General features: G+C 47.8%; 1 protein-coding gene across 5 annotated transcripts in view; it reads left to right on the forward strand.

The window, feature by feature from the left end:
* Nucleotides 1-383: 383 nt before the first annotated feature.
* The window catches only part of BEND7 (BEN domain containing 7), a 77,814-nt gene continuing 51,624 nt past the window's right edge, over nt 384-26,573 (forward strand). For 3 of the 5 annotated variants that reach the window (XM_032624222.1, XM_032624220.1, XM_032624221.1), the window contains exons 1-3: nt 384-776; nt 3,031-3,114; nt 24,867-25,166. In XM_032624222.1, coding sequence (XP_032480113.1) covers nt 716-776; nt 3,031-3,114; nt 24,867-25,166 — 445 coding nt within the window. In that variant the 5' untranslated portion in view covers nt 384-715. Of the gene's footprint in view, nt 777-3,030; nt 3,115-23,216; nt 23,263-24,866; nt 25,167-26,573 lie in introns of those variants that run through there. The other 2 variants (XM_032624223.1, XM_032624224.1) reach the window with 2 other exon arrangements.

Here is a 26,573-nt window from a genome sequence, read left to right on the forward strand (position 1 = left end):
CGGCCTCCGGCTCCTCCTCGAGGCCAGGCCGGTGGGTGGCGGCGGCCCGGGTCCCCGGGGATGGCGGCAGCCGCGCTCCGCCAGCAGGTGGCCCCGGGGTCCCGGCGGCGCCGCCTCCTCCCGGCGCCCCTCCTCCCGCGGGGGCGGTCAGCGCCCCGACCCGGCTGGCACCCCGCCGCCGCCGCCGCCGCCGCCGCCGCCGCCGCCGCCCTCAGCCCGGCCGCCGCGTCCCCGGGGCCGCGCTCGCCGCTGCCGCCGCCGCCGCCGCGTCCGGAGCTGCGCCCAGGCCGACCCGCGGCGAGCGCCCAGGGCGCCGGCAGCCCCGGCCCGCCCTCCCCGCCCCCAACTACTCGCTCCCCAACGGAAAGTTCGGCTACGGCGGCTTCTCGCCCGGCAGCGGGGATGAGCCGGGGTCGGGGGGCGCGCTGAGCGGCGGCCAGGAGGGGGCAACTTCTCCCGAGAGAGCGCCTCCCGCCGGGCCCCGCCGGCCGCAGCCCCCGGCGGGCTCGAGTGGTTTTTCCCTTGCCTGTGCCTCCCCCCTGCGGATCCAAGAGACGGACCTAGGTCCCCGCGCTCCCGCTGCCGGGTGACAAGAGCCAGCGCCGCCGCCGCCGCCGCCGCCTCGGCCGCCGCTCCCTCCGTCCCTACGCCCGGCCGCTGGCCGCTCCCGGCCGCAGCCCCTGCCCTGCCCGCCCGCCCGCCTGCCCGCCGCACCATGGAGTTCTCGGAGAGGAAGCGGAGCAGGAAATCCCAGAGCTTCAAACTGGTGAGCCGAGGTAAGCGGCTGGCCGGGCCGGGCCGGGCGGGGGGCGTGCGGGCGGCGGAGCGAGGACTTGGCGCCGCGTAAACAGCCCCCGGCCCCTTGCCCGTCGCCCGGGCCGCGCAGCTAACTCCCGCGGGGCCGGGGCTCCCGGGACCCCCCGGTCCCCTCCCGAGGGGGGGCTGCGGCCGCAGGGCGGCGAGGAAAGTTGTGCCGGGGGGAGGCAGGATGTGATTCCGCGTAAACAAGTCGGAGGGCACATCAGGAAATTAACAAACAATGACACTTGGGGCGCGGAGAGCCTTCTTTGGTATTCCACTCCTGTGGCTCGGCGGCGGGGTGGGGGAGGACGCCTCTCCATCAGGCGGTGCGAACACCAACCCGGACCAGTGCTTGTGGTGGGTTGGGGGTCGGTGTGTTTTCCAACCCCCAAAGAGGAGGAAGAAAGGTGCTGGTGGCGTTTGGAAGATGGAGAAAGACGCTCATTAGGTGTCCAAGCCCAAATAAGAATTGTTGACATTCAGCATCTTTTCTGGGTACGTTATTTGGCCTGGAAAGGTGTTTTGGAATAGATCACTTATCCGTCAGGTAAGTATTATTAAAAAAAAAAAAAAAAATCCAGCCGACCCCTGAAGATTTAACAGGTGTACACCGCAGTCTCTGGGCTTGGGTTTATTTCATCAGGCGAGGGGAAAGCTGAATAGTCCTGCCTGTGGTCAGTGACTTGTTAAGAGTCTCTGTTTTTCCTGATGTGACTTCGAAAAACGATGAGAACTTAAGGGCAGATGTAAAAAAAAAAAATCAAAATGCATTGTGTTACCTTAGAGGCAGGTGACTTTTTTCTCCCCATCATGTCACAAGTCCCAATATTGAGTTTAGAATGCTCCTGTTTAAGTATCGCCTTTGAATCAGCTTGAAGTCAGAACCAAACCAGAGAACCTGTCCACTTTGGTCCTCTGTTGTTTTATCTAGCATGGGCATCAGAGCAGAGAGCAAGGCGATTGTGTTACCAACCTGGAGAAGTCCCATGTAAGCTGATGAAAATTAGAGGGCGATTGCAATTTCCAGCTAAGCTGAGCTAACTATGATGCAGATTCAGTAAAGCCTGCTTTGGGTTACTCTGAAAATGGTTTGATTATAGACATTTTGGAGATCTACCCCTGTTTCCTCCTGTTGAGTTCGGATACTGTTTAATGAAAAAAGCCTGAAGTAGTTTTACGTATTCAAAATATTTGGCTTTTCCCTGTCTCTACGAACATTTTGTTCCCCCAGCAGTGTTGATTGCTCAGTCATTTGTACTTTAAAAGTCCCTCCATATTTGACTGGCCTGTTGGTCTATCTGATTCATTCTGGAATGTAGGCTACTTTCTTATTTATGACCTCAGGAAACCTACCACTTTATCTTAAAAGTGAGAGGAGTTTTTTAGACCTTGTCCTGGGAGGTCTAAGGCCCCAAAAAGGGAATCGCTGTTAACAAGGGACCTAGTCTAGTTTCTTACCTAAGCGATCCTACTTTTTAGAAACAGACAACTGCCAAAGCACAGTAGCCTCTATAGAGAAGCTTGTAAAATACTGTGTCTTAAAGTTTGACTGACATAGCAAGTTTGTTTTTTTCCTTTTCTTAAAAAAAAATTATGGGTCTGATTTTTCTCTCTGCTCTGCAGGTGCATTTTTAGAACATAAACGGTTGCATATTAAAGTGCAATAGCTGAATGCAAGACTCACTTTCTTATCCAAATTATACTATACTTGAAATAACAACTCAGTATTTTTCACGTGGGCTTGCCTGTAAGCTGCTCAAAGCCTGGGGTTTTTCTGGGTAAACTGAGAGTACCGGGTAACTCTAAAGCATACTATTCATCTACTCATGAAAATGGGTTGTAGAGATAAATTTGGCATCTTCCCCTGGCCTCTGATTGGGCAAGCTTCTTTCTATTCCTTGTAAACATACTTGTCATTTGGAAGAAAAGAAGCCTCGTATGTAACTGGCATCTGTGGGCCACATTTCCTGAGAAAACTGTGTGATCAAGCAGAGCCGTTTTCTAAAGTCAAAGTAATAATGTCAAGTCTGTGTACTTCTCCAGAGTAAGCAAAGTTGTAGGGATGACCAATGACTACAAATTCTGTGATTAACTGAGTTCTCGAAAATTATATTTATAAATTAAAGTATAGCTTATACCTACTATATATAATGAGATGCTAGCCTTTCTTGCTGATTCACATCTTGTAGGTCATTAGAATTCTAATTTTTCGTTGTCTTCTCACCCCAGATTATCACCATGAGGTCTGTAAGATCTCAGAATTCAGCACCGATGTTAATGGGAAGGCCAAAGAGACACAACCCATTTTTTTAGGTAGGTTCTCATGTCAATGAATTTCTCAGCAAGACAGCATGGCCATTTGCAATTAGAGAGAAGGGGAAAAAAAAAAAAAAAAAGATTGTGCCAGAATGGGACATGTCTGCCATTGCTTAATGTCTGACATTCTTTTCAAGACCCTTTATTTTACGGATTGCCAATATATCCCTTATTAACATTGCTAAAAGTTGTAATTTCAGACATAAATGTTTATTAGTGTCTACACATAGTGCTAATTATCACTCACACCCAGAGCCAGATGCTGACCGTGCAGTTCTGTGGCTCTGCGTTCGCCCCATTTACGTTGCATATTCACTGGTATGCTTCACCGGCTGTAGTTCGTGTAATTGGGGTATTACATCTTTGACATCTGGGTAACAGAAATTCAATTTCCAAGAAGCTGCTATTTGTTTGGTTCTGCCTCTGCCTTGGGTGGGATAGAGGATTAATACGCTGTCTGACGATAATGTCCCTTCACCTCTGTGGCCTGGTTGCTAATCCTGCCACGACAAAATTAAATTAACTCTCCAGCCGAAAAGCGGAAGGAAGAGAAAATTGTGATTGTCCGCCGAACCACCTCTTGATAGGACTAGCGATCACGGAGCCACTTCTCATCTGTCTGGCTCTGTTTTCATTTCCCACCAGCATCGGTGGTCAGAGAGAAGAGCGACACTTTGCTCTCCCCACCCTCCTTCCCAGCTTACCCCAGGGCCAAGCAGAGCCAAGCAGCATCTTGGAGGCCATCTGACAGGAGTAGCTGCGTGATGGATAAGTAGGTCCCCCAAGATGATGCCCCTCTCTCCAAGTGTGATTTTTGGTGCACATACTGTACCTGATGGGGCCTTGCCTGTGCAGTTTGTTATTTGCAGACCATGAGCCCAAAATTAAACGATTTAGGATTTTGCCACGAAGAATGAAGTACCCGTGAGGTTGGAGTGGAGGGTACATCATGGTGCTCGGCCCTCACCTTGCCCATCCCCAATACCTCCTCGAGCCCCAGGGGCAGGGTGAGAGCCGGGTGCCGCACACGAGGAAACAACACGTGGCAAGAGCCATTGAAAGCAAGGGCCAGAATGGCCATATCTCTGGGGAGAGTTGATAGGTCTTAAGGAAGCAGGATGTGTGCTCAGACCCAACGTACTGCCAATTAAAACAACGAGGAAGCCAGGCAGTGGGGCGTTCTCACTCTTTTGCTTTGAGGAAGAGAAAGGGTGGGTTGCAAAGGACCAAGAAGTCAAACAGATAATGAGTAGAGGTAAAAGAGGAGGGAAATAATGGCATTTCTTCCACAAGTGAGCACCAGAGTCACGCGAATCTTTCCATCCAGGCAGAGAGCATGACTGAGGCCAGCACTGTCCTTAGCACCTGTTTACTTTTCAGAGGTCTAGAACCCCAAACGTTCACAGTCGAGCGAAACGCTAAGACCCAGCAGGAGGATATTCCTGGATTGTACTCTCTTCAGTTCCTTCAGCTTACTCAGAATCCTGTATTTTCAGTTCCCTAAACTTGATCGGTTGGAAATTCTATATATCAAAGCACCACCCAATCTAACCATTTGAAATGAAGAACTTGCCTATTAGTAGAAAAATGTACATTTATCATAAAAAAGAACATCATATCCTTGGTTTCATTCATCTCCAACAAAGCAGGCTTTCCCCCCCCCTTTCTGCTCCCTTCTTGGAAAACGGTGAGGGCGCTATACAGTAGGTGGATTCTGGGTACGAGAGAGCGAAAGATGCAGAGCAGGAAGATGCTAGCGCTCGGAATTCGGTAAAAGGTAAACTCTCCACAGGGCAGGGCTGGCTTCGTTTTTCCTAGCTCGAGTCCAGGAAGATAAGAGAACATCAGTGAAAGGCCAGGCTTGGGATAAGTTTCTCAGTTGTTGGTCAGGGAGGCCTTTGACATCAAGGGACAAAAGATGGACCAGCATAAAAATGCCTGGGTTATTCTCAGTCTTCTGCTCATTCTGGGAAAAGTGTGATATGGTTCCCAAAGAACATTTCTCTTTTGTGATCTTCGTGTCAGTTTGGAAAAGAAAAAAAGTGGAAGAGCAAACGATGCCACAAACCCGATTTCTAGAGTAACTGAGAATAGTTACTGATAGCATATGAGAATCAGAATTCTGTTGTTGACAGTGTAATAAAGTGGACTTTTATTCGCAAATGTAAATCATGTTTGTTTCGTAAATGGCTTGAGTCTACCCATAATATAACTCATTATGGCGTAGAATTCTGCGTGAGGTCTGTGACATCCAAGGGAGTTTGTTAGCAAAATAGCAGAACTGTTTCACCTAGAACGCGTTCCTCACACATGGCCCTCGGGATGCTGCATGGGATTTTCTGTGTTCAAACGTACATATGTGTCATCTTTGATACTATCTGCGCCTATAAGATTGCAGTTCATGTCTCAGGGGAAGAGAACGCTGCAGAATCTGGCAGAGGTTCCCGCCTCAAATCAGTTTCCTCAGAATATTTTCAGGCTGTTGATTCATGTATGCTGCACATCCAGCGAGGTAGGATGGCCCAATGGTGTGAATGGCTTGGCTGAGCGCTTTGGGCATTCCTCACACTTGATAACAGGATCAGAAGAGGTTACTTTACCCTGTGGACATTGGCTTTGTCAGGTTGGCCGTGATGGGCCACTGTAAAGATTGGGTCACTATTTTGGAGAAAAACAACTTAATTCGTTTTGATCAATTCAACAGGTGTTTTTCTGAGAAGATATGACGAACTCAGCACTTTTCTAGAGTGGCAGTGGGGTCAGGGGAAACCAGAGAAGTGGATAGGACAGGGACCCTGCTCTCAAGGATTAAAATCCAGTTGGGGTGATAGGACAAGTTCAGGACCCAGTGAAGGAGCGGAATTCAGTCACCCATAACAGCTGCGGTTGTCTGAGTGCTTGCTCTGTGCCCAGCATTGAGTCCAGTACTTGACGTGAAGGATCTCATTTACTCCTCAGAGCAAATCTATGAGAGTTATCACCATCCCTGTTTTGTAGATGAGACTGAGAGGTGTCAGGTGGGCTGCCACAGGTCTCCCAGGGGACAAGCGCCATAGCCGGGACCCCACGCAGGTCCACCTGAGCTGGAAACACCCCATAGCACGCACAGCGTGTGTACATGATAAATCACAAACGTGAACCTTCAGGGCAATGAGCAAAAGCAGAGCTAGGAGGGAAGGATCACATTCAGGGTCGGGTGGAAAGCTCTGGAAGGGGGAGATCTCGAACTAGGGGAGGATTTGGGTAGGCAGAGGGGAGTTGGAGAAGATTCCAGGTGGGAGGGGTGATGTGAGTCTCGGCAGAGGGCTGAGCATCACTGTCATCAGACTTTAAGTGCCAGGTGCACTTTGTAGTTTGGACAGCGCTGGCGCACCTGTCGTCCCATGACTTTACGGTGGACCCGTGCGGTAGCCTGGGCGGTGTTGTTGTTCCCATTCCCCAGAGGAAGAAACTGAAGCTCAAGTGACTTGCTCATAAGTAGCAGAACCTGGAGTAAACCCAGGTCTCCTATCCAAAGATCTTTTGCCTCCGCCTGGTTGAGCCAGGCAAATCCCAAGGATCATCGGAGAGGCCTCAGCCGGCAGCAAGGCACTTTTAGGAAGTGTTTTAATGAGACAATGAACTTACTATTCATAACTATAATACAAACATTTCATAAAATCTTTTATATTTGGATTTTGTTCTAGATTTACTATTGTAATAGATAAACATGTCTGTTTTTCAGGTGTCTGGTCCATTTATTCACTCAGATATTTACTGCACTCCAATTATGTGTCGGGCCCTGGTCTAGCTAGTTGTTCTTTTTAATAAAGTCTGTGACACAACTGTCAGAAGATGAAGCTCAGGGCGCAGCCGCCAAGCCAAGTGAGCAGGGTGTAGGTCTCTGATATTTTGAATCTCTTTTCAATGGCTTTCTTGATGACAGTGGCCTCTACCAGGGTCCCCAGAGTCTCAAAATTCTCTTTGGGTTGGAAATGCAGCCAACAAGAGTAGGTGTCATTCATCGAGTTTGCTGTGTGTCAGGTACCATGCTAAGAACTTTGTTTTTTTGGTTTTTTTGGCCACACCGCACGGCTTGCGGGATCTTAGTTCCCTGGTCAGGGATTGAACCGGGGGCCACGGCGGCAGTGAAAGCACCGAGTCCTAACTACTGGACCTCCCCGGGAGTCCCCATGCTAAGAACTTTGTTACCCCATTATTTGTCCCATAAAAGATATTATTATTTCCACTTCACAGACGAGGAATTTGAGGATTTCACAAAGCAACTCAGTGACAGAACCAGGATACAAACCAGGGTCTGTCTGTCTCCAAAACCATGCCCTTAACCACGGGAAAGGCTCGTTCAAATGAACTCCTGGCTGGGACCCCAATATGTACAGAAGTGGAAGGGGAGTGGGGCAGCCAGGAGCATGCGGAAGAAGCCCAGAGCACCTTGTCCCATGTCCTACCCTCCTCTGCTAGCCTCTGCAGAACTGTCAGGGTGCCCTCATCCCTGTGTAAAAGCCTCTTGTCCAGATGGTTTCCGAGAATTCCTGTGGCACTGAAAGTATACCTGGTTCTACCGTGGGTCCAAAAATGGCTTCAAAAACAAGAGCAAGCAAAGTCCGATTTGAGAGCCTCTTGAGGAGACCTAAACACTGATGGCTTCTTTCAGTGTAAGTGCACATAAGTACATGTGCTTCTGTAGCTGTGGGTGCAGACTTAGTTGTCCTTGGAGAGCACTTACTTTATTGCCTGAAGTTCTGGAGCTTTTGCTGCTAGGCCTGTCTCATACTTCCATTAATCACTGAGTTAATATCATAACCACACCGTGAGGTAGGTGTTATGTCCCTTAGACAAATGGGAAGCTGAGCTCAGAGATGACAGTGACCTGCCTGAGATCACACAGGAATTAGTAGCTGGCCCCGCTTTAAATCGGGTGCTTTGACATCTAGTTCTGTCCTCTTTTCCTTAAGCCAGAGCGGCCTGTCCTCCCCGTCCCCTTCTGCCCACACGAGCTGATCTTAGTATGTAATTCATTATTCTCTCCCCTGCTCAGAGACTTAAGTGCCTTCTCATGGATTCTAGGGTCAAGGTGAAATCCCTTAACTGAGTCTTGAGTATCCACAGTCTGCCCCTAATCTGCATCACCATCTTCGACTTTGATATAACTTACCTCCCTGGAACCCAATTGCCCACCCCCAGCAAAGTAGGACTTCCAGGTGAGAAAGGGGGCCCCACCACAGGTAGAAGGAAAGGGGGCGGCCAGAGGCTTGGGCGCGGGGAAGCCCGGGACCCATTTAGGAAGAAAGGAACTAAGGTTTGTTTAACATCCACCAAGGTCGGAAAACCCCAGCTTCAGTCTCAGGTTAACAGTTCGGCACACCTCGGACAAGACTCTGGAGGGTTTCCTTTATCTTCCATAATGCAATACTGATGGTGGTCCTGAGCCCCTCATCAGATGCCCTGACAGCATGCAGGACATCCTATACGGTGAAACACTCTTTCAAACTAGAAAATGCTGTATTCTTATTTTTATCCCCTTCTACCTTCTCTTCTGACTTAGAGGTTACGCTTTCTTCTTGGACACCTCAGCACTAAATAGGAACACCACTCTCCTGTGGCACTTACCATGGACTGCCTAGTAGTTGCTCATTTTTGTACGTGCCTTTGCTGTGCTCCAGGTCACCCCAAACACTTCCCACGTTGAATTGTGGTCGTTTTTGCCCCATCTCTCCTCATGTACATTGGAGGATCACAGAGCAAGTGGGACCTGGATTCTGTCTTGAATCCTTTAGACCACTTAGCACAGCATTTTGTTTGATCACAGTAGGTACCCAAATTATCGGTACTCAAATCTGCGTTATCTCATTGCATGAGTATACTGGATACGGTTGCATAGGACTCTGAAGATTTGCTTTAAAATATTCTACCGTGGGCTTCCCTGGTGGCGCAGTGGTTAAGAATCCGCCTGCCAATGCAGGGGACAGGGGTTCAATCCCTGGTCCGGGAAGATCCCACATGATGCGGAGCAACTAAGCCCGTGTGCCACGACTACTGAGCCTGCGCTCTAGAGCCTGCGAGCCACAACTACTGAGCCCCCGTGCCTCAACTACTGAAGCCCGCACGCCTAGAGCCGGTGCTCCGCAACAAGAGCAGCCACTGCAATGAGAAGCCCGTGCACCACAGCAAAGAGTAGCCCTCGCTCGACGCAACTAGAGAAAGCCGGCGCACAGCAACAAAGACCCAACTCAGCCAAAAATAAATAAATAAATAAATAAAATATACTACCGTCTTGAGATTTTAGAGACAGTTAGCGAACCAAAGATATGCCTCATTTAACTGAAGAAGCTTTGGTCATGTACTAAGCTAGCGTAGAAATTGGGGATTTCTGTTGTTGATGGGTGAGAGACAAGTCAAAATATAATATTTTTTTCAAATCTAGAAAAGACCAAAAAGGAGAGGAGCTCGCATATGAAAGCAGCGGCATGTTGCAGACCCAAACTGAAAAATAACCTATGTTCTGCTGGCTCCATACTCCGCTGTGATTTTGGCACACCTTTATAAAGGGGCTGAAGGGTGTCCTGTCCTGTTTATAAGCCCATGTTTAGAACTGATTGTCTGGTTCTCCACCTGCAGTAAGTTTTCCTACCTGGATTTAAGAAAATCCATGCATTAAGTAACAGCAGACCTTGGTGAATGGCCCGTTTGGGAACCCTGCCCCAACCCCATCGCACAACTGCACGCACCTGTCTTTCTGTTTCTCATAAGAGCTCGGTGTGGGTCAGCAACCGCCGTACAAGTGAAACGTGTGATGGGTTGTGAGAGTTGGCTTTTCCAGTAACGATCACGACCGCATCGCTGAAACAAAGAAATCTTCGTGAGGGACAGAATCTAAGAAGATGTCTTAACAATTTAGCTTCCCTGGTTCCCATGGGAATGTGGATGTTTCCTTTTGGAGGAAAAGAGCCCGGCCATCCATGAGGTGAAAGAAAGACTCCGGGAACAGTGTGTTTTGCATCTCAAAGTTGAAAATAGATCTAGGACGTTTATGCAACAAGTCTGTTATTCTTGAAAGTAACAGATTATTGGAGAGAACACTACCTGGGAAGGAATGTTAGTGCAGTAGCAGGATGCACGCCAGGACCTATGGTGACTGAGGCAGGGGGCGCACGGAGGGCCCCTGGAGAGTCGCCCCCTTGCCTGAACCTCCGGTTGTCTGTGGCTTTCAGATTAGGACCCAGATGACAGATAAGACCCTGCACGAGCTGCCACCTGCCTGCCTCAAGCTTATTCCTGACACTGCCCTTCCCACCAAACCACTTCCCATTCCTGCAGCGGCCTCACTTCCCCTCTTTACCTCTTCGCCTTGGTGGCTGCACGGACCACCTCCTCTGCTGACAACCCCACACCTGCACCATGCTCCCTTCGCTTTGCTTGGCTGTCTTATCCCTAAAGGCTCCAAGTTGACTTCCTCCAGGCAGTCTTCTCTGATTTCCCCCTCCCCTCTCCTTCCACAGCATCTCTACCAAAGCGAAGGCACTGCCAGTTTACTTCTGTCTTGCCCCCCCCCGGGTTGGAAACTCCCTCACGGTCATCTCTGTGTCCCATCCCCCAGCACCACACTGGTCACGTCACAAACATCCAAGGATGCTTGGCGAGTGTGCCAGGAGCCCGATTTCAAATTAAAAATAAAGTAGCGAGATCAGCCATCTTGAAGCTTTATCATTCACCTCTTGTACCTCCCAGCTCCTATCCTGGCTGCACGAGGCGAAAATCTACACATCCTCCTTAGTAGCTACCTGGACCTCACATGGCAGGAGTAACATACACCAACACTGACGATGGAACAGCTACTTTTCATTACACATTTTTTCCCCCTTTCTTACTAGGTTAACAGCAGGCCCCCTTTTATTTCTTTCTTTATTTTTGGCCGAGCCACACGACTTGTGGGATCTTAGTTCCTGGACCAGGGATCGAACCTGCGCCCCCTGCAGTGGAAGTGAGGAGTCTTAACCACTGGACCGCCAGGGAAGTCCCCAGGCCCCCCTTTTAAAGTTTAACTTGGGAATAGGACGCCCTTGTGTGTATCCCAGCCCCCGCCCCCAGGGCCTCGCAGGCTTAAGCTGCACGGTGTGAAGGTGCCCCTGGAATATTGCAATGCCGTGGGCTTGGCATCTGCCCTGCTGCTCCCTGCCTACAACCACCTCTACTAACTGCCTTGCCCGTGAGATCCTCTGTTGACCCCTTGAGTCTCAGCTTGAATTCCTACAGGGCGAGACTTCAAGCTTCCTGTGTTCCCAGTGCACAATACCTGGCACCAAGTAGACTCTCGATCGCGAATTTTGGATAAATGAATGAGGACCATGTGAAGACATGTTAAAATGTAGTTTGCCGCCAGTTATTAGCTGATCGGAGTGGGACAGTGTGTTGGGCCGAGACGGTTTTCTTGGGCAGGACAGTCCTGTGCGTGGAAGGAGGTCTAGATCTCACCCTCTGGATGTTGGCAGGTCGGGAGCATCTCACCCAGTCATTGTGATGATCAGGACTGCCCCCAGCACACGCGAGCCAGAGCGTGGTCCTTAGCAGGCCAGGGGTGTGGGGTCCTTTAGCTTTGAGTGGAGAAAAACTATTGCATTGCCATAGACTGGATGCCCTTCCCTCGCCGTTCTCTCTCAGATGCCCGTATGAAGGGGGATAACAAATGACAGAGGCTGTGATGGACCAATTCAGCTGCATCACCATCCCGAGAAGAGAGAGATCAAAGGGCACATTCCATTCAAGGTCAGGTTACTGTGCCTCCTTTCCGCACAAAGGACAGCTTCTTGCCGGCATATTTGATCATATATTTTAAAACCATTAAGAAGTTTAGACAGATTTTCTTTCGAGATTCCAGACAATCGGTATCCTTGTAAATAAGAATCCATAAAATTGTTTTCTTGGTATTGTATTTTTTTCTGAGCATGTACAAATATATACTGTGTTATTTGAATTCCAAGGGTTTTACAATCTTTTTTTTTTTTAACTTGGAAATCAAATTTTATATCTGAAAGGTTAATGATTATGCTATCTGGTAACCAAATGTGTGATGAGACGTTTGTCTCTGTAATTAACAGCAAGGGACTTTTATAGTTTCATAAAATTGAATGCTACATAGAGTATTCTGTGAGCATTTGTTTGGACGAGGTGTCCAAAACAGAGATGTTTATGGATGATATAAAGTTGAACTGAAATGTAATGCAGGTGTCTGCTGTGCACCTCACAGAATTTCTCATTGTTGAAATGGAAGCCAGAAGATTAATGACTCGACTTTGTCATGATAAAATAAGTAATGTGTTCTTGGAACAGTGGTATGGCACATAAGTTACTCCGTAATTCCAAGAATTTTTTTCTGTTCCAGGAATAATATCCTGAACAATCTATTTTTATAGAAAAAGTTGATGCAACATAATAGCCTACGAAGTTGCTTGTATGGCTAAAGGAATTACATCTCAAACGTGACTTGACACCCACACATAAGGTATAGAGAACCCCACAGAAACGCAAGGTTAAGGCACATCTTTTTTTTTTTGCGGTACGCGGGCCTCTCACTGTTGTGGCCTCTCCCGTTGCGGAGCACAGGCTCCGGACGCGCAGGCTCAGCGGCCATGGCTCACGGGCCCAGCCGCTCCGCGGCATGTGGGATCTTCCCGGACCGGGGCACGAGCACACGTCCCCAGAATCGGCAGGCGGACTCTCAACCACTGCGCCACCAGGGAAGCCCTAAGGCACATCTTGAAAGGAAGAAGTCAGGAGGTGCAAAAGTAAAGGTTCTTCTGTGAACATTAACTCACCCTCCTCACGCGTATATAATTTTTTCAATTACCAGCAAGGCTTTAATGGGCACCTTAATAAGCAGCATGTGGAATACGGTGGAGCAGCGCTTGCTGCGGGAATGGGGGCTCCAGCCAGCCCTGTGAGCTGTTTAACTCCGCCCTGAAAGCCGGAGCAGTGCAGCCGTGAGGGGCCCAGACCTAATCCATCTTCCTCTGGTTCCCTTTGGTCGTTTTGGGTAACTCAGTCCTATCCTTTGTGAAATGGGGGAAACGGTGCCCTGTCTGTCGTCTTCAATAAACTAGGAAGGCGCTGCGGATGAGACGCGTTCCCTTGGGAGAGCTTGCCTAAAAGACACCATTGACTCTAGGCACCAAGTGGCCTCATCTTGCAAACCCCACGCCCCACGGAAACAGGGAGGGCTTCCGTCACAGATGCCACAGATGTTGCTTGACACCTTGTACATCAGTAGTGTTTTGGGGTTTCTTTTCCCCCAGCTTTCCTCAACAGTAGCGTCCCAGCATAGCTGATACTAGAATTAACCCATTCCTGTATCCATTGGTAGGTCTTTATTGAGCAGCCCCTGGTGCCAGGCTAGGAGATTTGAGAGCCCGCTAGGGTGTGACAGGAACACAGAACCAGGGGACCTCACCTGGGGAGTTAAGGGATGTGACCCTTGAGAAGAGGACATTTAAGCAGAGAAAGACCTGAAGAGTAAGTATGGGGATGGGGCCGAGGCTGTGAGTCAGCCAGGAAATGACAGGGCCCCGAGAGCTGAAGACCTTGCTTAGAGCTGACGCAGGGAGCCCTCTGGCCATCCAGGACAGTCGCTAATGGGATTCGGATTTAATTGTCCTGAAGTGAGGCCTGGGCGCTGGTATTTTGTCACAGTTGTCCAGGTGATTCTACTGTGTGTCAAACCCCAGAGCCGCCATCTAGAACAAGGCGAGACATGGCAGTAGCCAAGGCTGGACGAGCCCCCAGCGCGAGCGCTGGCCCCCATCCCCAGGTGGCCGGCATCCCACCGAGGCAGGCCACGACGTGATGCGGTTTGCATTTCTGAAAGATCACCCTGGCTTCAGGATGGACGTGTCTGGGCGGGGAGCAGTGCTGAGGGCTTTTGGCCGTAGCCCCATCAGGTGGTAATGGGAGGCGAGTGGAAGGACTGAAGAGCAATCTAGAAGTTATAATAAGCAGGACTTGGTGATTAATTGGCTGTGAGAGGGGAGGGATGGGAAATGAGGCCCAGGTTTCTGGCTTGGACAGCGGGTTGGTGCTATTTATTAAGGCTCGGGGATAGTCATCATAAAATACATTTTTGGATGCGATTTTAAGGTTGCTCTTGAAATGTGCAAGTGGAGCCGTCCAGTGGGCAATTGGATATGTGGCCTGGAGCCCCGAAGTGGGATCGGGGCTCCCACAGACAGATGGTCGCTGGAACCAGAGAGAGGCTGGGGGATCCAGGAAGTGTGCGGAAAGGCCCCGGGAAACTTGGCATTTAAGGCAGTGGCCGTGACCTGTAAGTGCGTGGTCAAGTCAGTTTAGCGGATTGTCACCAACAGGAACAAGAAGAAGAGAAATAGAAAATATCAGAGTGTCTTGCGTGCGGGAAGGATAAATTTGTGAAACTTTGGTTTTCTTGCTGTGAATCACAATCAAGAAAGTTTGGAAGCCTCTGATTTAAGCTGTGGTTGCCTCACCCCTGGAGATTTCCCCTTGGCCTCACTCAGGGAAGGCGACCACTGCCAACCTCCAGGTGCCTTTGGGCCCAAAGTCATCAGAGTTTCTTGAGATTCTTGGAAGAGAAAGGTGCTGTGAATGTGATCCGTTCTCATCATCATTAATGTTATTTACATTGAAGATGAAACTGTATGACAGCATGTGTATTTAAGTTGGAATATTTTTAAAACTTTAAATGACTGAAGAAATATAATACCGCCAGTCCTTAATCTTGTTCATCCTTAACTGACCCACGGTGTAAATATGTGAATTAACATCTCAGTCAGGAGGGGGGATGTGTACTTCTGTACTAGCATCCTCTTTGAGTTTTCTGTACAGTAGAGCAGAGGGTCAAGATTTCAGATTATATTGAAAAGGATTGTCTCTTTCCAGACAGTAAATTATGAACATTTTCTCTCATATTGAATGAAGGCAAGATTTTGGTTATGCTACTCTAGGAAAATGGAAGCAGCCCTTGATCTACAATCTTGTTATATTTTTCCTGTGTGTACTGTCAGCCTTCGAAGACTTTTGCTTTATGCTTCACAGAACCATGAACACAAAAAAATTCTCATTCTCCTTTTTCCAAGTTAAAATATTTGGCTTTTGTAGAACCAACAGGACTCACATGAACCATGTTTTGAATTTATAGGACATGTCTGAGCCTTCTTCTTTTAGTTTGAAACAGTACAACTAAGTTGGACTCCATAAACATAGCTTGGTCCAAAGGTTTCATTGTTTCCACTATGTGTATTAAGATAAGTAGGGGGTTAAGGTGCTGACTACTTCAAACAGCGCCCAGCGCGGGTCACAACAGCTTCCTGGGTGCCACGCAGAGGGACTGTTTTGTGGATGGAGCCCTTCCTGCCATCCAGCTAGTTAGCTTCCCGAGCATCTTAATAGAGCAGTGAGGCTCATGGACCTTGGAGTGTGGTGGGTCTCTAATTTCTAAACTCAAAGTCTCTGTTTTCTCCTGGGTAAGATGTATTCATAACATCCGAACCTCTTAGCTTTGTGATCAGGACTAAGCGTAGGCAGCATGCTCGCCAGAGGGCCTGATACATAGTAAGTGCTCCATAAATGGTAGCTTTAACACTTTGCCACCTAAGTACGTCCAAATTCCTTTAAAAAATACATGGCTTGTAATGAGCTTCAAAAGAATGTCATCTTAGGCCTATATCCCAGGGGTTGCAAAATACGCCCCACCCAGGCCCCTCCTTCCTTGACCTTCTTTTGCTGCCGTCTCTGGCCACCTACTTCCCCTTCCTGCCCAGCTTCATCTTCCCTGGGTGACTTAGAGAAGATGTTTTTATGTCCAAAGCTGCCTCTACCAGTTGCCTTATACCCCAGCTTTACATTCTCACAGGGAGAAGATGGTACATAATTCTTCCAGATTATTTTTTTCTTACAGAAAAGTAATACATATTCATTCCAAAACCGCTTTGAAAGTTTTAACATATAAAGTTGAAAACAAGGTATAAAGTAAAAAATCCTGTCCCAGGGCTTCCCTGGTGGCGCAGTGGTTGAGAGTCCGCCTGCCGATGCGGGGGACACGGGCTCATGCCCCGGTCTGGGAAGATCCCACATGCCGCAGAGCGGCTAGGCCCGTGAGCCATGGCCACTGAGCTTGCGCGTCCAGAGCCTGTGCTCCGCAATGGGAGAGGCCACAGCAGTGAGAGGCCCGCGTACCGCAAAAAAAAAAAAAAAAAAAAAAAAATCCTGTCCCAGTCACACTCTCCAGCGATAACCAGTTTTTTTTTTTTTTTTGGTTGCACCAGGTCTTAGTTGCAGCAGTAGGCAGGCTCCTTAGTTGCGGCTCCAGGGCTCCTTTAGTTGTGGCTCACCAGCTCCTTAGTTGTGGCACACGGGTTTCTTAGTTGTGGCATGTGAACTCTTAGTTGCGGCATGCACGTGGGATTTAGTTCCCTGACCAAGGATCAAACCCTGCATTGGGAGCGCAGAGTATTATCCACTGCGGCACCAGGGAAGTCCCGATAACCACTGTTAACAACATGTGTGTGTAAAAAGTACACGTGTGTGTGTTATAAAAAGGAAAATTGAATCATCCTGTATAACGTTTTGTAACTTTTGTTTTGCTTAACCAAATCTCCATCTGTTCCACACAGGTTGAGTGTCTAATTTGAGCCATGTAGTTAGGCCCTGATTATCCAGTGGTGGAGGAAGTAATCATGGTCTCAGACGTCGTGGAGTTTCTAGTTTATCCTTCACTTACTTCCAAATGACTAGAAAAGGTCCATTTCATTCTTTACAGACATGTAAAGATATACTGTAATCTCATTGTACTGATATGCCATAATTCACTTATCTAATGCTCACTGATTGATGTCTGGGTGGTTCCCAGTGTCTCCCTAGTAAAATGATGCTACTGTGAATGTCCTTGTACTTGTGTCATGGGTACTTGTCTGAATATTTCTGTAGGATAAATGGCTGTGAATGGAATTGCCGAATTCCCTCCAAAAAGATCCCCCAACAACAGCCTATGAGAGGGGACCGTAACCCTACACCTTCACCCAAAATGGGCTTTAGGAATCTATAGTTTTTGCCAAATTAATAGATAAAGAATTTCACATTATTTAACTTTCATTACATTAATAATTAGGGACCTTAAGAGATTTGAACTATTTATTTCTCGTGTGAAATGCACGTTCACATCCTGTGCCCATTTTCCATTGTTAGTACGTGTCCTTTCCTTCATTGACTTATAAGGCCTCTCCCGTGTATTTGGGATTTTAGCTCTTTGGCTTGAGTATTCCTGAACATTACTTGAAGTGGTGGCTTCTGACCTACCCACTTAATGTGGCTGGAATTACAGTCCATGTCTGATGAAGGAACGTTGTATTGGGAGGCCATGTTGTATTTATTGTAAAGTCAAAGTTTTCCATGTTATAAGAACACCTGGGGGAGAGGAAAGTAGATAAACTCTCTGAACTGGTTGGGGAGTTGTAGTGGTATCATAGCACTCTCTTCTTCTCATAGTTTATTCTCCTCTGTAGATGTTCTCTGAGGGACACGTTTGAGAAGCAGTGTGACAGTCCATTTTGATTCATTTCCTGGCCTTTCTCTGCTCCGCTGGCCCTTCTTACCCGTCTTAAGCCCTTCTTTCCCTTTCTGCTTTGAAGGCCTGTTTTCCAGCCTGGACCCATGGCATTCTGTCTTGGGACCTGTCCTGGCGTCACCTCCTCAGCCTTGATTAAAAAGAGCTCTGGCCTCCCGCCCTGGCTGTGGGTAGCGCTTGCTGGGTGCGCCTGCCCACGTGTTAGGAGAGAGGCCCTGGGTCCTTAGAATCATTGTGCATCCATTTGGGTCCCGTGCTAGGCTGTAAACTCCTGCAGGGGAGAGACCGTATCTTGTTTTTTTTTTTTCTTTTTCTTACTCTGCTCCCACAGTATCTCATATTTAGTAGTAGTACGGTAAATATTTATTGAATGGATGAACGAAACTGGTATTATCTAAATAGATTTGAAAGGAACCTCGTTGTCCTTTCAGTGAAAACGCCATGTACGTGCTGAGCTGCCTAATTATTTTCCACCTAAAACTTCAGCTGAACGGGAGGGTCCTCCAGCACGTGGCAGCACGCAGGGGGGCTAACGCCTCCTGTTCGGAGCTTTTCTCAGTGGCGTTTAGACCCCGTTGTGTCGTTGAATGAACTCCAAGGGCTGTTTCAGGATGGCGGGTTCCGGCACATTCTCTTCAGTAGAGCTCGCTTCCTCTTTATTTTGGGGGCTTCCACTTCAGATTGCTGGGGAGGGAAGGGCTCACTTGGTGACCACCGCTCTGTTCTGTAGGGCTTCTCAGACCGTTCTTGCCAAGTTAGAACCCCAGGCTTGCGTGTCCCTGGTAAACATGGCTGTAGCCCCTGGGGACGGCCAGTTGTGACCCTGCTGGCATCTGCAAGCCAACACGGGTTTGGAGTGAGGATGCCAACCCCAGGTCTGCTCAGAGCGCAGAGTGTGCCCCAGATGCCTGCCTCTTTGGCTCACCTGTCAAGCCATGTGGTGAAGAGAGCCATGGCCTGGGCCTGATGGACCCTGCCTCCTTTTTCCTGCTGTTTCTCTCACTGCTGTCATTTGACAGGTTGTAGTTCAGCCTTTTCTGCAACGTGGCTCCATGCCAACTTCTACTCGTGTTTGAGAGGAGTTATTTGCAGCGTTCAGTATAAATCCTGGTCATCTTAGTATTTCTCACTGATAAACTCAGCTTTTTTCTATTTAACATATCATTACCTGGAAAATGCAAGGAGTTTTAAAGCTTTTTTTTTTTTTTAAACGTATATCCACAGTGACACGCAGCCATCACCACTGTTTCCAGAACTTCTTCAACCTCCCAAACAGAAAGAGTTCTTACTGTCACTCCTGCACATCTTCTCAGATGTCCCTCCTCTGTTTCTAGAACTGGAAGGGTCAGCTCTTTAGACCATAATGTCGCCCAGCTTCCTCCCTGGAAGCTACAATTTGAGTCTACTTTTTCCTCGTGAAAGATGTCGGGCTTCCCTGGTGGCGCAGTGGTTGAGAGTCCGCCTGCCGATGCAGGGGACACGGGTTCGTGCCCCGGTCCGGAAGGACCCCACATGCCGCGGAGCGGCTGGGCCCGTGAGCCATGGCTGCTGAGCCTGCACGTCCGGAGCCTGTGCTCCGCAGCGGGAGAGGCCACGGCAGTGAGAGGCCCGCGTACCGCAAAAAACAAAAACAAAAACAAACAAAAACAAAAAGAACAATGTCAGTAATAACTCGTAGTGTATTTGAAGATAATTAAGTCACTCAATAGCCATTTATCTCTCAGAGAAACGACCCGACTTCTTTAACCTTTCCTTGTTCCTTTCATCTTTTTCGTTGACTTTTGCACGCTCTCCTCAAGTTTCTCAACAGGCTCTTTAAAAGAGCGCAAAACCTGGACATGATGGGAGTTCCCTGGTGGCCTAGTGGTTAGGATTCCAGGCTTTCACTGCCGTGGCCCGGATTCAATCCCTGGTCAGGGAACTGAGATCCCACAAGCCCCGAGGCCCCAGAAAACCAACCAACCAACAAACAAACCAAAAACCGGACATGAGACCATAGTAAGAGTCGACCCATACTGGATGCAGTGGTGACTGTCCCTCCGTGCTTTAAGTGCCTGTTGGGCCTTTGGTAGAGGTGAGTTACCCAGTGGCACCCTGGGGATGGACTTGACGGTGGGTCAGGGCACGTGGGGAGCTGGAGATGACGCGGTTCTGAGCGCTGTGACCGCTGCCTGCCACGGGGACGGGGAGTCCAGGAGGAATAGGTGGCCTCACTTCCCCAGCTTGGACACAAATGAGGTGATAGCTCTTTTAATGTTGAAATGAGGATTTTGAGCTCTCTGCGTTGTTAGATTAATAGGAAATCTGGTATCTCCGAATACAATGACCTTCCACCCCCTGAATTGTTGGTGAACCCCAGGGTCTGACTTAGTCTAGAAGGCCAGCTACCACTAGTAGTAATAGTAGCTACTGCTACTATGGGAATAGTTCGGGAGCGTTGCTTCATCGTCAGCTTTATGTACATTTCCAACTGCCTGCCGATTACCTAAGTTGCCTTTGTCAAAACTAGCCTCGCTGTATCGCCACTTCCCTGCACCCTTCTAATTCTCTGACTGGTGTTAGCATCCCTCCAGTCCCCCAAACTAGAAACCTTGGAGTTATCTTTAATTGATTCTCCTTCACATCCCACCCCCATCCCCACATCCAGTGAATCACCAAGTCTCTCTGGTGGACCTTCTTAAATGTCTCTCTTTCCATCTTATCTCTCCAGTCCCGTCCCCCAGTACTGGTACAGACTGGCACGGTCACTCACATAGCCTTTGGCAACAACCCGCTGGCTCGTTTCCCCTGCCCACACCACTTTCACCATAGTTTTGCCAGATTTGTTTTTCTAAAGGAAAGGTCTGATTATTTACCATCCTTATGTTAAAAGAGGTAATGAATTTTAAACTACCCAGAGCAATAACCCAGTTATCTCCAGCGCAAAATTTTTCTTCCTTAACCTGGTACCTTACTGGGATGACCTCACTGTACATTTCCACTTCATCACCTGCCACTTCTCTTCATGAGCCTTAAACTCCCGGCACACAGACTGCTGTTCAGGAAGAAGGGTGGGAGGTGATACAGCTGTGGCATCAACTCAAACAACAGTGAGCTTCTGTCTGGGGCCAGAAGAGTGATGTTTGGGGGTGGGGGGGGGCACCGTCCCCAGCCCCGAGGGAATGGGAGGTGAATAATTTTCATGAGGGGCTGCAGGGAGGCAGGGACCTCAGAGAAGAGCTGATTTTTATCTCTAGCAAGGAAGTAGAGGCATCTACAGATCGTGGGGCAATCTGCTACCTGGAGTTCCGGGGGCACAGAGTTAATAGAGGCATAGGGCCAACAGGATGGGGAGAATCAGGACCATTTCTTAGAACAACAAACCAGTATAAAGGGATTTGGGTAGAAGATGTTGAGAGATTTGGAGGGGGAGTACCTTTCAATTTGGACAAGATGATTTTTGTATCTCTGGGGCCCAGGAGATGCTTGATAAATGTTTATGGAATGATTTATTTCTGGTACTTTTTCAGTCCATCCTATTAATATATTGTTGGTTTATAACCTTAGGATCACATTTAATTCTACTGGACTTCACTCTGCTTTTGATAGAACATTTCTTTCATTTACTTAAGAAAGGTATATGGAATGCCTACTGCATGTCAACACCAGTTAATTTTTAGGGCAAAGATATGGTGACTGTTCTTCGTGAAAAGAAGGCATATAGAAACGGACATACAATGTTTACGTACGTCATCTCACTCTATGTTTGGGCATTACCGTCTTTTTTTCTTTTAATACCCCAAACCATGAATAATCGTGTTCTGCGTAGTATAGCTTTCTCTCCTGGCCAAGTTAAAGGAGATCCTGTATGGTGACTTGTGTGTTGCAAGACTCTGTATGTATTATATAAATTCTTTACGTAAAGGAAAGTGATCTTGTAGAGTCTTGAGCTTTAGCAAAGGGTAGAATCCAGCCTACTATCCTTTGTAGACCTTGTCCAAAGGAGTCTAGTCAGTAAACGCTCAAAACATTTTTCATTTAAGGCTGTTTTACCTATAAGGCAGCCACATAGCATGGATCCATGTTAGTAAGATTTCTTACTGTTTTGTCTTTTCTAAAAAGATGCAGCCCCTTGCGGTTAAACATCAGTAAAGGCATAGTTAGGTTTGGAAAGGAATCAGGAAAGTGCACAGGTTTCCTTAGGGAATCCTGCTTCTTTAGAGCTTCCTTTTCCTGACATTTATACGTGGAGAAGACATTGCCTTAAAACTGGAAAGACAAAGAGAGGTCAGCTAGTGCTTTGAATCTCAATCTCGTAATACTTCCTGCCCTTTTTTGTTTTTGTTTTGGAATCAGAGAACTCGGCTTCACTGTGACAGTCAGAATAAGACCACTTTTTCTTTTTTTTTTTTTTTTTTTTGCAGTACGCAGGCCTCTCACTGTTGCGGCCTCTCCCGTTGTGGAGCACAGGCTCCGGACGCGCAGGCTCAGCGGCCATGGCTCACGGGCCCAGCCGCTCTGTGGCATGTGGGATCCTCCCGGACCGGGGCACGAACCCGTGTCCCCTGCATCAGCAGGCGGACTCTTAACCACTGTGCCACCAGGGAAGCCCAAGCCCACTTTTTCTGAGAAGGACTTTTAGAGGCATTCGGTGCCCTGTGAACATCTTGGTAACGGAAAAACCTGTATCCCTCCTAGACCGCCCTGTGTCCCCCGCTAGGTTATGCCCAGCAAGGTCTGGTTAAGAATTCATTTTACGGTTCAGGAAGCTGAAGTCAGAGAACGGCAGGCGGCTTGTCTTGTATCAAGTAGCAAGTCAGCGCAGTTGGGAAGTGAGTCCAGGTCTGGGGAGCACCAGCCCCGGCCTGTCCCCTGACCCACACACCGGCGTCCGTGGTCTGAGCCTCTGCGGTGCCCCTGCTTGTCTGCAGTCCGCACCCATTCCATCCCAGTGCCTGCAGGCAGCTCGGCTTTTTCTGTTGTCCACACCTTTAGTCTTCAAGTCTCCCCGGCCCCCCGGCCCTCTGCTCCATCCCTCCCAAATGTGCTTGTGCGAGGATACTCTCCCCCTCTCTGCAGAGCACTTCATCTGCCAGCCAGCCTGTGATCCGGTTCCAGGAGCTCTTCCCCCAGGCGGTATGGTCAGGGCTGCTCCCAACTTCTCTGGCTAAAGGAAGGACAGTTCAGTTACCCATTGTCCCCTGGGGACACCCAGCATGTGTCCTCTAAGAAGCTCCCTGCAACTAGCCCGTTTCCCGCCTTCCCCACATCTCTCAACTTTCCTCTCCTTGACTTGGGCAGTTGTTGCACTTTTCTACGTTCCGTCCTTTCGGATGCCCCGCAGTCAGATGGACAGCGCGCTGTCTTCTCAGGACGTCAGCCAGCTCCGCTGCCCTCCTTCACAGACCCCTGTTTCCTTCCTCCTCGGTGCCAGGTCCTGATCTGTTGTGGTGGTTTGTTTTTTTGTTTTGATTTTAGAAGAAGTATTTCTAAACATCAGCCCACAGCCAGGATCCCCCTTGATGCTTGCGCCTTCTTTCCTCCACCGAGGAGCCTGGACTTCCACATGAAAAGACCAAGTATGCAGAATTCACGCTGTAGTTTCAGTCTTGTAATTTTCAGAGCTACAACTTCTAGGGCTGTGAAACTAAGGTCATGACAAAGCAGATTTGCTCTTAGAAAGTTCCAGGATCCTCATGACTTCTTTCCCCGCCCAAGACAGCACTTTATCATAGAATTCAGTCCCCGCAGCAGAGGTGGAGCCTTTGGAAGGAGAGCATCCCTTTTGCTGTGATGTGTCACGGTTCGTGAGCAGCAGGCACTGACCCAGGAGCCAGGCCGTGCGCCTGTCTTCATCTGGCTTGGCCGGTGCAGCTCTCGCCAGGGATCCAGGAGGGAGGGCAGTGGCAGCCACTGGCCAGTGCCAGCTAAGATCAGCGTGCTGCAGGTGGACGCATGTGCAACGTCCTTGATCTAGAAGATCAAGAACAAAAACCCTGCAGGAAGGAAGCTCCTTCTTGCCGAAACTGCGCTGCTAACCTAGCCAGGAAGGTTTAGCTTTGGATGCTGAAACTAACACCAACCACACTGGCATACAGGTTTATCTTTCAGAATTCCTCTGGGACCTCTTCCAGACACACCCTGTTCCCCAGACATCTTGAGAAACTTGTGAATTCTGCTGACTCTGCATTACTTAGATTGTGCTTTTGGTCATTCATTCTCATAAAATCTGGAACACGATTGATTGTTTCTATATTGTCACTGTCGCAGGTGTTTGAAGTGAAAAGAGTTCTATTACAAATTAAAATATTTCTCCTCTCAAGCACATGCCCACACAGAGCAGAATTGTAAATTTGGAAACCTGTGTCCCTTCTGTGTTTGCTCATGTTAGATGGTAGACCGTTAATATTTTTATTATTTTAAAAATTGAAGATACTTATTTGAAAACAGTCTATAAAAGTTGCCTTATAGTCAGTAATGTCTTCATATATTAATGAGCTAAATATCTAACTAGACAACACAAAACACCTACATTCATTGTGCAGTTAGTGCTACAGAGAAACCTGGCTGCTATGACGCTGAGCTCATTAAAACGTGATTGTATTAAACGTGCTAGATTTATCTGCAAGAGCTGTGTTTTTCCTAATAGATACTTTCTGTGGGCCTTTGCCTTTTCTTGTAGTTGAAATCGCAGGCATTTAGTAGAGTGACTGTTTGAGTGTGTATACATACCCTGGCATTAGACTTTTATTTTAACACCCAGATTAGAGGAAAAAAAAAACAAAAAAAAAACCGACTTCTCTTAACCTTTGTAAAGATACTGGCTGATGACAATTTAAGAGGATAGTATGTTTGAAATAGCTCCTAATACATCTAGGCATCCTCTAATGTTATTATCTATAGAAAATACTTTATAGCTGTATAATTTGAATCATGTTTAAGTAATATTTATTAAGTACCCTCAGTGCCATACAGATACTTTGGTTCAAAAAAGAAAAAAAAAATCCTCTGAGGAAGGAAGATTCTTGAAAGAGAGGCTTGCCTCTGGAGTCAGTAATCATTCCCATTTCCAAAGAAGGAAGAAGGGGTGGCCTTTTATCTGTTTTGTTTTGGTTTGGTTTGGTGGTGGATTATTTTTTCTTTCGCTAATTTACAGTGATATCTCTGGCCCCATTTCCATTAGGAGACGAAAGCATGGAAATTAAAAAACAAATTACAGGAATGAGAAGATTACTGAATGACAGCGCTGGGAGGATCTACCAGCGTGTGGGCAAGGAGGGGGAGAAGTTGAAAGAAGAACCCCAGGATCTGGATTCGATGTGGCCTCCGCGTTTGAACTCTGTGGAGGCCCCACCGAGCCTACACCCGTCTTCCCGGGGTGCGTGGAACGAGCTACCACCCCAGAGTGGGCAGTTCTCAGGGCAGTATGGCACCCGCTCCAGAACCTTCCAGAGCCAGTCCCACGCCGCCGGGAGCTCCAATGGTATGGCTGTCATCAGATGCTCACAACGCTTTCGGGGCCGTTGCCCCAACGTGTTTTCTGTCTAAATATTCAGCGTGTTCTTTGAGTTCAACATATTAAACCCTCCCTTAATCACCCACCCGCCTTAGCTGAGTTATCTTAAAAGACCGGGAAGACATAAAGGAAAACGTTGAAGAGCATCAAAAACCAGAATTGAGACGCAGGAAAACCTGGGGGTTCTCCATTAGAAGGGGTAGTTTCTTGGTAGAGATTTTAGCCCTTTAAGAGGTTTAAAGCCATCATTTGCAGAGATAACAATACTATTGTCACAAAAGACTGAACAGTTAGGGCAGAAAGAGCTCCTCCCGCTCTGTCATTAAAAGAAGGTTCCTGGTCACGCGGTGTATTAATACGTCCCCTGGCCTAGTCCTGTGCTCTCTTCATTATCCGAAGAGTCAGATAAAGGCAGGACTGATGACCCCGCCCCCAGGTGACACCTTCACTTCAAACTCACATTCAAGCTACTGAACCTGTTGAGCCATATTTTACAACCTGCTTCATTCAGGTTGAAAAGTATTCCTTTAAAGTAAAATTTCCTTAATTTAAATTCCTAATTTTTTTTTAGTCACTTTTATTGGAGTCTAGGTGATTTATCATGTTGTGTTAGTTTCAGGTGTACAGCAAAGCGAATCAGCTATACACATACATATATATCCCCTCTGTTTTAGTTTCTTTTCCCATATAGGTCACCACAGAGTATTGAGTAGAGTTCCCTGTGCTAGACAGTAGGTTCTTATTAGTTATCTATTTTAAATTCCTAATTGTTAAGAAAAAAAAAATCAAATGGCAAATTTTTTTTCAAGGCGTGAGGAAAAACTTGATGATTTCTCCATTCGCGTTAATTTTTCCCTCCAGTGACATGAGATGTTACTCGTTCTATAAATTATGTACAGATGTGCAGAACTGTAGTTTTCACACAGAGAACAAGAAGAAAGGAAGAATGCGTTTTCAGTTTCCTTGAAAAGTTAAGGATTTTTTTTTTCCCCATACATCATCCATCAAGAAAAAGAGAACTACTGTGATTTTATTTTTCTTTTTAAACACAATTTGCAAGAACCAGTTCAGAGGTATGAAGAGCCATTCTGAGCCACTGCTGATGAGACAGGGAGGGACCTCCAAGAGATGTATGGGTGTCTTCTCTCTCTCTTAATTTTACATAAGCCAATATCAGATTCACATGCTGGCATGCTTCCAGGTTAGAAGGAGATGGCTCTTTTAAGGCTCCTTCATAAAAATGAAAGGGCAGTTCTCTTTAAAATTAGAAAATGATTTATAACAAGCTGAAAAGGGTTGGTTTTGTCCTCTAAAAGTGATAAAGATAGACTTGGAATAGTGACCAGGAACATTCTACAACGTCCGCCTAACTCT

Source organism: Phocoena sinus, chromosome 2 (assembly GCF_008692025.1).
Source record: "Phocoena sinus isolate mPhoSin1 chromosome 2, mPhoSin1.pri, whole genome shotgun sequence".
NCBI classification, from domain to species: Eukaryota; Metazoa; Chordata; class Mammalia; order Artiodactyla; family Phocoenidae; genus Phocoena; species Phocoena sinus.